This window comes from Manis pentadactyla, chromosome 10 (assembly GCF_030020395.1).
Source record: "Manis pentadactyla isolate mManPen7 chromosome 10, mManPen7.hap1, whole genome shotgun sequence".
Taxonomy (NCBI): domain Eukaryota; kingdom Metazoa; phylum Chordata; class Mammalia; order Pholidota; family Manidae; genus Manis; species Manis pentadactyla.
This window is the reverse complement of record NC_080028.1, coordinates 29981944-29994363: the sequence shown is the minus strand read 5'-3', so window position 1 is coordinate 29994363 and position 12420 is coordinate 29981944. Positions and strand designations below refer to the sequence as shown.

The 12420-nt window shown below is 38.9% G+C and overlaps 1 protein-coding gene across 1 annotated transcript; it reads right to left on the bottom strand.

The window, feature by feature from the left end:
• Positions 1–2735: 2735 nt before the first annotated feature.
• LOC118912178 (olfactory receptor 8S1-like) lies at positions 2736–3680 on the bottom strand. The gene has a single exon (XM_057487857.1). It carries the CDS (start codon positions 3678–3680, stop codon positions 2736–2738), a length of 945 nt encoding a protein of 314 aa, XP_057343840.1.
• Between the last annotated feature and the right edge of the window lie 8740 nt (positions 3681–12420).

Genomic DNA, 12420 nt, shown 5'->3' with positions numbered 1-12420 from the left:
TTCAAAACAGCGGGAGCTAACCACTGCAACAAAACAAATGGAAGCCCAATGATAACGGGACAAGCTCTTCAATGGGCTGAAAGAAAAAACTATCATCTTAAATTTTTACACTCAATAATAGCTGTCATAGTTAAGGCAGAATTAAAGACATTTCAGAGAAACAGAAAATAAGAGCATTCCAAAACAAGGAAATTTTGAAAGGTGTTCTACAGGCAGGAAAATTATAAGCTCAGATGTAATTTCTGAAATACAGGAAGGAATGAAGATAAAAGAAAGTAATACACATATGGATTAAAGGAATCTTGATAATAAAAACAACAATAATAATTCCAGCAGGGTTTTATATTTGTATGTGAATATAATTAAAATTAGTAACAAAAATAGAACTTACATTGGGAGATATTAATTGCATTAAAAGTGGTCTGAGATACTTTCGTTGATAAAATGAAGGTAAAATTATCAATTAATATTAGACTTTGATAAATCTGAATGTAGTTTCTAGGGCTGCCACTAAAATTAGACAAAAGACTGTAAAACTTCTAAATGAATGATGGGGAAAAGTGGAATGATAAAATATCACCCACAGAAGGAAAGAAAGAAATGTTAAAGAAGTTAATTGACAGAACAATTAGAAAAAAATACTAATGATGTAGAACACTGAAACAACATGATTAATAAATCTGCCAAATGAACATACTACCCCACTGCACTGTACTGTACAGAAGCAAAATAGTGTATGTTTAAGCAAATAAAAAATGTATCAGAAACAGTGACCATATACTAGGGACTAAAGAACAATGGTTTTTAGTTCACACATCATAATCTTGAAGAGTTTTGTTTGCTTTTAAAATTAGGTACTTATTTAACATGCATAATGTTTAATCGATCATTTTAGTTAGCTTTTCCTTTGTAGAGGCACTGTCTTTGAGAAGAAAACTAAAAATTATTATTTATGGAAAAATGACAGATAATGAATTGCAGGATTCACACTTTTACGCTGGTCTTTCACTACGATTTTCTCACTTCCTCTGAACCAAGGGTATTCAGCATGGTGATTGTCAGAACCAGGGTGTTCCAGACACTAACTTTTTAGAATATCTTCTTTAACCTGGGCTTGTTAATTCCTTTAACCTTCATTTCAATTAAATGAGATTAATCTTTCTATTATCAGTATTTCTCAGTGGGCAATCAATTACCTTCTTCAGAATCAGCTTGTCATGCAGAATTTGGGGCATATCTCAGATCTATTCAGTTGGTCCCTTTGCTCTAAACTTTTCTATATACAAAATAATGGCACAAAGTTTGGCACAAGGTCCATGGTACTTCCTTTTACATTTGTCTGAAAGCCATCACCATTATGGACTATCAACCATAATCATGGTCGATTATTTTTGCCCATATCAATTCCTTTTTAAAAAACATTTTAATATGTATAATGGTCAAACTTTAGAATTTCATATAAGATAAATGTATTTGGGCCTATTTCAACACTTTATTTTCAATCTATTATCTAGTTTTGACTCTTTGGAAGGATTTTGGTCAATTTATCTCTTTCTTTTATTGGCATATTTTAGCAAGTCTTATAAAATAAGTGCTATTCATTTGTGATTTTTCTGTGTACAGGATTCTTATGTCTTTATTATGCAATAATTCCTTTGTGATAGCTCACTGTTAATCACTGATAATGTATCTTCTTTTGAAGTTGAATTAGTCAAAATTAATGTACTCATTCCAACTTTTTTTAGTTTGAGTTTGCATGTTAATTATTTTCATCCTTTACTTTTACTCTATGTGACAGCGTATTTTTTTATTAAAAAGAAAAGTTTTAGGTTCACTACAAGATCAAGAGGAAGGTACAGAGATTTCCCACATGAATTCTGCCTCCACACAGACACAGCCTCCCCCATTACCTACAGCCTCCAAGAGACAGGGCTGTTTGTTACAGGATGAACCTGCAAGGACACACTACAGCACCCAGAGTCCATGTCTATAGTTTTGAACATATTTTTAAAACTTTTTGTTCTGAAAAAAAAAGTTAGAAATCAAAAAATTTGCAAAAATAAGACAGTCCCTATGCATTATTCACTTAGCTTTCCTAAATGATATTATTCTACACAGTCAGAGCACAGTTATCAAAGCCAGGAGAGTGACAGTGGTGCAAAACTATTAAGCTTATGATTTCACCATTTTTCACATGTCCTCTATTTTGGGGGTATAGTTGATTAACTAACTAATTAAGAAAGGCTAAAATTAATAAAAAATACACCAGTAGGGACAATGTGGCAGAGTTACTGAATCCCTCATACTCTTCTGATGGGAATGTTAATAGTACAGTCATACCAGAAAACAGCTTGGAAAAAGGTTTTTATTAAGTTACACCTACATTTACCACAGGCCACGCAAATACCCGCCAGGGTATAGACTCTTACAAAGTGAAAACATGTGTTCACACAAAAACCTGGACATGAATATTCATAGCCATTTTAATTGTAATAGCCAGTAAGTAAATAACCCAAATGTTTTTGGTCTGGTAATAGATAAACGAACCATGAAACAGCCTTACGATGGCATACTACTCATCAAGGAAAAGAAATAGTCCCTGCTCATTCTTGATGTTGGTCTCATCATCATCTGACTAGCCTTATGAATTTCTAAGGTTCCTTTGTGCATCCAATATCAATATCAGGTAACCAGAATATTTTGCTGTAGTAAACTAATTCTCCACCATCCTCTGACTATGGCAGGCTACTGGAATATTGCAGATATTTTCCAAAGGTTCTTCTCACAGCTGCTTTCACCTCATTGTTCTTCAAGCTGTAGATGAGGGGATTCACTAAGGGAGTGACCACACTGTACTGGACAGAGAACACTAACTCCAGGGGTGAACCTGAGGTTGGCGTGAGATAGCGAAGGAAAGCTGAGCCATAAAACAGGAGGACAGCAGTGAGGTGGGAGGAGCAGGTGGAGAAGGCCTTGCTTCTACCTGAAGAGGAGCTGATGCTCAGGATGGTGGAGGCAATAGGAGTATAGGAACAGACAATTAGGACACAGGTTACAAGCCCATGCAGGAAGCTGGAGCAGAGCAGAATAATAAAATTGTTGGAGACATCAGAGCAGGACAGAGGGAAGAGAGAGGGCAGCTCACAGCTGTAGTGGGGGATGGACTGATCCTTACAGAAGTCCAAGCTCATAGCTGGAAGGATGTTGATGAATGCGTCCAGAAATCCCAGGCCCCAAGAGCCCCACACTAGCCCAATACAGAGCTTGTTGGTTATCTTCTGGCCATAGAGCAGAGGGTGGCAGATGGCAACGTAGCGGTCATAGGCCATCACTGAGAGCAGGCAGGCTTCAGTACCCCCTGAGTCAAACACAAAGAAGACTTGAGCCAGGCAGCCCTGGACAGAGATGGTTTTCCTCTGAGACAGGAGGTTCTCCAGCAGCTTGGGCACTGTGGCCGAAGAGAAACAAAGGTCCAGGAAAGAGAGGTGACTCAGGAAGAAGTACATGGGGGTGTGGAGGCGGGAATCAGCCCTGATCACCAGCAGCAGTGTCAGGTTCCCCAGCAGGGTCTGGAGGTAAATCATTAGGAACAGCACAAAGAGCAGGGGCTGGACACGGGGGTCTGCAGACAGCCCCAGGAGGATGAACTCGGTGACGGCGCTGTGGTTCCCCAGAGCCATTCAGTTCCTTTGTTCCTTTGGAATAAGAACAGGAAGTGGGCAGAACCTTCAGTGCCCCTGCCAAAGTCCCAAGACGTCCCCATTCTCTTCCAATACATTGTTTTGTTTCATCAATATTTTAAAGCTCCTACCTAGTTTTCTCCAGGCATTTTTCTCTCAGACGAAACCCGCCATCCACCTCACAGGTCCTGAATCCACGTAATCAGCTGTGCTAAATGACTTCCTGTCCTAATTCTGATCTAAGAGCTATGTCCGTCTTCACTACCTTCTTCAACTGGGCCTGCTGCCGTCAGCTCCAGCATCTCGCATGCACTCCAGTGTGCTTCTGAGAGTGACTGCCCCTCACTCCTCCTCTGTTCTCCCTCATTCTTCAATTATTTATTCAACACCTCTCCATATCTGATTAGTGCTAAGAGCAAATTAAGATTGCTTAGATTTCATCATTTACATGGAGTTATATATATTGTCTGTTTCAATTCTACAAGTCAGATTGAGAGGCCAGTGGGTGAAACTGTGTGTGTGTGGAGAGGTGGACAGGAATTTGGTAGCAATGAAAGAGAATGTCTATTTTATAGGTGAGACTATTGGAGGTCCCTGAAAAGAATGCAATTTCCCACCTAAGTTGGGCTTCTTTTGGAAGATGTCTCAATGCTTTTAGTACCTGCCCATGGAATAATTTTAAACTTTCTGCTTGACATTTAAAAGACTCCATCATCTAAGATTAGAACTCCCGCCACTCCCCCAATGGCCTCACCGCCATCCCAAATGAGGCTCATCCAGAATAATTGCCATTGGCAATGGCTAAAATTCAGCCACTAAAGATTTATTCCATTAATATAAGTGTGTAGCTACAGAAAAACTGAAATAACTCTGGGAGGCATAGCACATGAATCTGGGTTCACATGTAACTCCTTCGTGCGCAGAAGATGTATATGTTTCACAAGGCATCAGGCAGTGAGGTTTCCTTTTTGGAAAAAGAAATATAACAAGTGCCACCTCTTCAGTCCACACCACTCAGAAAGTAAAGTGTTAATGACCCAGAAAGTGCTAATGAGTGATTAAGTGAGTGAATTGCTAGCTGACTAAGGTCTGGGGGCTAAGGAGGGTGAGAACACCACAGCTCCCAGGAAGGACTGGACAGATTGACCAGAATGGGGGCTTCAGGGGGGCGGTGTGCATACCTATGTTCCTGGGGGCAGGGATCCATACAGAAGAGAAGTGTGAGGAAGCAGGTGCTAATAGAGCAGTAAAGACAAAGTTTCATGCAGTTGATTTCCCACCCCGCAAACCTGCAGTGGCTCTTACCCTCTTTCCTGGTCCCCCCACCTCCTCCCTCAGCAGAGTCCATGGCTGAGATTGGCAGTAGTGGTTTTCAGTAACATTAGATTCTGGGTCTCAGAAAAGAGGATAAGTGTTGGCCACTAGGAGCCCACTATCTGCTCTGACATGTTCTCCCCTCTTCTCCTCAGGAAGTTTAGAGTTTAGGCTGAGGGATTTCACTCTCCCTAAACATTCAGGGCCCCAGGCCAGGCAGCTTTTGCACAGAAAGCAAAGAGTCTCTATTGCCAATAGTCAGTGTCACTCACGAAGGAGACGAGCTCTTCCTGGGCAGCTGAGCACAGAATCCCACCTGATGGAAGGCAGCCACACATTGAGGCAGAGAGAGATGGGCATCAGGAGGCAGGGAGGGAAGGAGATTCTGGGGAAAAGACATACCTTAGAGAGCCAGGAGGAGACCTGAAGAGGAGGGAGGAACAGAGCCAGAAAAAGCTGGAAATGACGGAGGAAAAACCTTCAGAGAAATATCTGACCCATCGAGTTGCCTGTTTTATGTGGTGCAGAACACGTTTCTCTCTCCTGCCCCAGATGAACTTGTCTCAGGCCAGTAATTCTTCACACAGAATAGACCCAGTTCTTCTAAGAACAGCACAGAATATTTTCTTTCTCATAGAAAGCCACAAATATGTGAGAAAACACTGTGGCCAGACTCTGGGTATACTCAGGAAAATCTCCCTCCTCCTCTTCCTCGCAAACCTCTCCACGGACCAGTCTTCACCCTGGAAGTGCAGAGTTCCTCTCACCTGATCCCAGATCCTGCCTCGTAGACATCTCTGCATTTAATTCTCACTGTGAATCTAAACACAGTACTGCGGCTCTCTGCCAATGGTTGACTTGGGATCTGGTCTTCTGGGATGGCATCTCTGTTCAGGATGCCATGTGTTGGCCAGGAAAGCCTGGCAGTTTCAGAGACACCTGGCCAGTGACCTTTATTCCCTAAAGTCACAGCCTGAAGCCAGATTTTAACTCGTTGCCTGAGTAGAGTTAACTTTCTAAGCCACAGGGAATTCTTTGGTCTGGGCGTCTTTTGGAGTTTCTGGGTTGACACAACAGTTTTAACCTTGGTAAGTGCTCCTGAGGGCCTGCTGTTCCCCAGAGAGGAGGACGGGTCAGAAGAATTTCCCTGCGATACAATTTCATAGTTAGTAGCCGGACACCTCATGTGTGAATTCCCTAGGAGCTGGCTGTGCACCCTCCTTGCATCCATACTACTGTCCTGTGGTCACACAAGCTGCATTTCTGAATATAAACAGATGAGCAAATGACAGAAGGAACAGAAAACACAAAAATTTGAGTGTAAATATTTTATGGGAGAAGTCTGTGGACCCTCAGCCTACACTCTGGTGCTGAAAGGGCTCGTGTGAAGACCAGCCTTTAAACTAACACACCATTTCAGGGAACAGTTTTATCTGCAGGAATGAATTATCAACTAAAAAAGGCATCTTCATGGGCAGTATAAATTACATTTTTAGATGTTTTTTTGACATGACTGTTTTGATGACAGAAATGTCAAAATGTATTTTTATGATCCAAATAATTAATACACACAGGAGTAGATGACTGCATTACTTAGGAGAGCAATGGAAGGTTATTTTTAAAAATGTTAAGTAAATAAGCATATGTTTCCTTCTCAATATATTCTTAGTACTGAGAAATAAATAAAAAATTCTCAGTAAAAAAAATCATTGTGCCTGGAAAATTTACATCTAGGCGGGGGGGAATTACCCACACCACTAAAATGTTATTTTTCAGGAGAATAAAGTCTATCCCATTCAACTGTTTTAATGTCTGACTTTATCTCCCAGCAGTGATGAATGGATAAGGTCAAACATTTTTCTGTAGGTGGTTCTTTTAAAAACTGCTATCTGGCTATCAGTTTACATTATATGGTGAATATTAAGCTTTGAAGATGGGTACTACTATTGTAGGCTGCTATACAAATGGGCTCTTCTATCTAATGATTTTGAAACTTTAAAATGATTGAACTTGGTGACAGGATTGGCCTATTCCAACTGAGCCTGGTGAGTGACGCAGTGGCTCCTAAGGATCTGTGAGGGCATTTTGGAATACTGATACAATTACCCTCAAGAGAAGCCCGTCCCACTTCCTGTTCAGGTTTTTCAAGTAAATATCTTGGACCTAGACAGAAGAAATGACAGATCCTAACTTATATAGTAATTTATGACAGAGCTAGGATCATACTTTCTTATTTGATTTTTCTAATTCTCATTATGCTCCTTATGTGCAAAGTGCCAGATATACACCTAGCTGCCTCCAAGTGTTTAGATTTATGAATCTCTAATACATTTACATTATAAAGCTCGTTGTCATAAATTTATGATGTTTTACTTTTATTGGCAAATATCACACTAATTGACAATAGAGGAAGGAGGGAAATAGTAGGTAAATATTTGAACAGAATAAAGTGACAGCATGTAGGATATATATATATATATATATATATATATATACACATACAGAAACTTTTTTCAGTATGTACAGATTATCTTCCTCACACAAAAGATTATCTTCATCACAATTAAGACATTAAATTTTTATTGGAGCCAAAAGAATAAGAATCTGAATTTGTGAAGTCTCTCTTAGACAGCAGTTTTTTACAAAACTGTTTCATTCGGGGTCTTGAATAAACTCTCAATAGGCACAAAGTCTTCATGGCTTATAAGTATGTTAAAGAGAATTTAGTTAGGAGTCATAACTAAATATTTGGTACTACAGTTTTATATTATAATAAAATGTTAAAATACTATATTTAGAGAATTGAATCTGGATTATACATGGTGTAACATTTTGCCTTAATAGCACTTTTAAAAAATGCATTTATTAATTGCTATACAATTGATTTTAACACTAGAGAATTTAACTTTAATTTAGAAACATAAAGAGGTATATTCTGGTTCATATATGTGAAAGCAATTAGTTTTCCCTATCCTGTGATACCACGGTATTGTCCTGGGCATCTACATAGCAAAGGTCATTTTAAGTATCCAAAATAAACTACAAACATAATTATAACAATAATTATAGTGGAGTCCCTGGCCTACAGAGATTGTGACAGTTGAGTGGGTATCATGTGTGTGACAGGGCCGTAGCAGAGAAACATGCTATGTACTGAAATGACAGTGTGCAAAAGGCAATATTGATGTAGACAGAAGACACTGCTTATCCAACATGTTGAAGATGAATGGCCATGTGGGAAAGTTTAACAAAGTTTAAATGGATGAAGAATACCATAACTCATGAGTTTAGTGATTTGAAACTGAAATCAATTAGAGATGAGACTCTAGAGGTAGATTAGAGGTTGATTATCCTTGGTTTTACATGTCATGCTAAATTAAGTAACTTGGAATTTTACTTCTGCAGCACTGGGCATAAGGTTTTAAGCTTTGAAGAACATGGGCATATAAGCACTTTTCTGGGTAACGTTATACTACAGGCATAGAAAACGAATCTGAGGGGAACAGAGCTGTGGGCAAGGAGATCAATCAGGAGGATGCCATAATTCAATTCTGAAATAATGAAGGTCTGAAGTAAGGCTGTGTAAAAGGAAAAGAAAACTAAGGGTTGAGTTCTACCCATTTTTGGATGCTTATGGTAAATGAGAGACAGGAGTCAGAGTTTTATTTCAGTTTTAAACTGGAGGGATCTATGGAGGCTAGTGCCACTATGTATTACAGAATTGTTTCCAGTAAAGTGGTGAACTTGAAATCACAAGCACTACTGCTACGTAATTTGTAATTCTGCTCAATCAAAAACAAAACTGGAAAAAAGATCTTAAAGGAATTGTGTTAAAAACCAAAGTTCAACCAAGTACTTTTAAAAATCCATTCGGCGTTATTAAGCAATTCATGAATGGGGCAGCATCTCATCTAGCAAATAGAAATAAGCTCTGAGGAGCTGAAGAAAATAGAAGATTTTCATAGGAAGGTGGATGGGCAAGATGTTATTAGCAAAAGAAAAGGAGGTTTCAGGCAAGGTCACCTTCCCTTAGAGGAAACCAAATAGTAATACTGATTTCCTCATCTTTGTAGGGGTGGACAATAGAGAGGGCCATGTGACAGTTTAACTCATTGGTGCTGACAAGAAATTTCCTGAAAAAAATCAAACAAAGATCTTAAACGAATTGATAAGGAAAGTAAAAGAAATAATCTGAGGACACAGTTAATGTAAAAGTATCCATTCAGGGGGTAAGTGTGCACAAGGCATCTGATACCGTATGGCCAGTCTATGGATCTGAATGGTGAAGGCAGAGATTGGCAGACTATGGCCAGGGACCAAATACAGCTCACTGTCTGTTTTGTGAACAAAGTTTTAAAAAAATGCATCCAAGCTTATTCATTTATTTATTGTCTGTGGTTGCCTTTGTGGAAAAACAGCAGAGCTGAGTAGTTGCAACAGGTCCTGTGTGGGTAAAATTGCAATATTTCCAGAATCTCTCTCCTGATTTTAGTCCATCTCCATATCAATAGGTGATTATGAGGGTGGAGGGAGCAAGGGCATATCTGGACCAGAGAGGTTTGGTGGAGCCTCTTTTTGCAGCTGAGTCGCAAGAGACAAGGGTGAGCAGAAGTGGATGACTGCTTGTTAGCAATAAATGGATTTTTCTCACTGTATTTCTCTCTTTGACTGATTTTAGCTTCAAAGGTAATTTGCCCCAGGCTGGAAACATATTTTATCCCTGAAGTTACAGCCTGTAATGTTCTCAAAATCTAAAATATTTACTATCTGGCCCTTTACAAAAGAAGTTTGCCAACCTTTGGACTTGAGCTTCATTGCCTAATATGGTAGCCACTTGTCTCATGTGTTAATTTAATGGAATATAATTAAAATGAAATAAAATGAAAACTTCAACTCATTTGCATTAGATATATTTCAAGTACTCAATAGGTTCACACAACTGGTGGTGACTTTACCAGACAGGTCATATAAAGAACATCTCCATCATTACAGAACGTTCTTCTGGATGACACTGGTCCACAACATAAATGGTCAAGTAGCACTGGGCACAGAACCTTGGGTCCACACAGGGAGATGCTCAGGTGCCTTCTCCTCCCTTTCCTGTGCCCCTTTCCCACCCATGTGCCCAGTGCCCTCAAGCCACCTTCTACAGAACTCCCTTTCTACCACCTCCTTGTTCAGAAGCTGAACAAATCATATAAGGACAAATTCTATAAGAGAAAATTTTCTTAAAGAAGAAAGTTTCTCTTTGTAATCACCCCCTTTAGTGACATATTCATTTTCACAGAATACACAACAGCGTTGGTTATATGCACAGACCTATGAATGTACATGAACTTCTAGATTCCAAGCAATATGTTGGGTTTTTTCAAAGCCCACCCTGCACATCTTATTCCTCAGATATTTCTTTTAAGTTTTTTGATGAGCTTATTGTTTACTCCCACTGCCTTAGGCAGCTGTGATATTTCACAATTGCCTCTGACTTTTATCAACTAACATTCCTGAAGAAAAATACTGTTCACACTTGGCCACAAAGCCTTGCGAGTGGGTCTTACAGGGAATCACCAGACAGGTAAAATAATGACTGCTTTCCAGAAGGGAAGAGTCATTACCGTTCATTACATTACATTGATTCATTTTTCTAAGTTTTATGGGAAGAGCTGTAAATGAACAAAAAGTTAACATGCCACACAGAGTTTCTTTTTTTTTTTTTTTTTTTTTTTATTGAAGGGTAGTTGACAACAGTATTACATTACATTAGTTTCAGGTGTACAACACAGTGATTCAACATTTATATACATGATAATTCTAGGTACCAGCTATCACCATACCAAGTTGTTACAATATTTTGACTAAATTCCTTATGCTATAACATTACATCCTGGTTACTTATTTATTTTACAATTGGAAGTGTGTTTATATATATATATATATATATATACATATATATATATATATATATATTTTGTGAGGGCATCTCTCATATTTATTGATCAAATAGTTGTTAACCACAATAAATTTCTGTACAGGGGGGTCAATACTCAATGCACAATCATTAATCCACCCCAAGCCTAATTTTCGTCAGTCTCCAATCTTCTGATGCATAACGAACAAATTCTTACATGGAGTACAAATTCTTACATAGTGAATAACTTACATGGTGAACAGTGCAAGGGCAGTCATCACAGAAGTTTTCGGTTTTGTTCATGCATTATGAACTATAAACAGTTCAAATATGAATATTCATTGGATTTTTTAACTTGATTTATATGTTGATACCACATTTCTCTACTATCATTATTTTTAATAAAATGCTGAAGTGGTAGGTAGATACGAGATAAAGGTAGAAAACAGAGTTTAGTGTTGTAAGAGAGCAAATGTAGATGATCAGGTGTGTGCCTGTAGACTATGTGTTAATCCGAGCTAGACGAGGGCAATAAACATCCATGTATGCAGAAGATTTCTCTCAGAACATGAGGGGGGAGGTTCTAAGCCTCACCTCTGCTGCTCCCCATTTTCTCACCAGATGGCCCCCTGCGACTGTGCCTGTCTTAGGTTGTTCCTCCCTTGAGGAATCTTACCCGTCTCTGGCTAACCAGTCATCTTCCGGGGCCATACAGGGAAATGTTAAGTTGGTAAGTGAGAGAGAAACCTTATTGTTTGAAAAGGTTAGCTTTTTACTTCTTTGCATATTTATGCCCTGTGGCTTCTATGCCCAGCATTTGTCTTGAGGTGTCTTTACCACTTGGAAGAATTATGATACTCGGTAAATTCGACATGTGGCACGAGTTCTATTTAAAGGTTGTGATTAGGTAGGAAGAAGAAAAGCTACAGAAGTAGCAGGCAGAAGAAAACCTGGGAAGATTGATTATTTCTTTGATATATCTTCTTGTAGAGTAACTTCAGCATGGATAGGTTTTAAACTACTAATTAAATTGTGCACACACATTAACATAATAGGAATATAGTTACCTAACCAAAGCATACCTGTAATTACCAGCCATCTCCAGTGAAACCAAGAAAACCAGTTAGGCACCTTAGGCATTTGTGAAAACTTATCTATGATATGGTGGATATTGTACAACTGAACTTAAACAGTCTGAGAGAATTCAGATAAATTAGAACAACCCATTCCTGGGGACTGTTCATATCCCAAATGTTCTTTTAACAATAAATAGTCTGTGGTTGTAAGATTTTGGAGTGCTACAATTTGCACTTCTCCTTATTCTTGGATGAGTTCCAACAGTATAGATCCAGTCCAATTTGTTGTTTTACTGTATGCACAGGCCAGCTTAGATATCTCCTTCATCATTCCCATGGCAAGTCCAGGAATCGGTGGGATGAGTGCATCTACACCTGTGGCAGTGCATGGATCTTTGTTGGATTTTTCTTTTTTGCTGATCATCTTCTGTCATGTGTCTTCCCG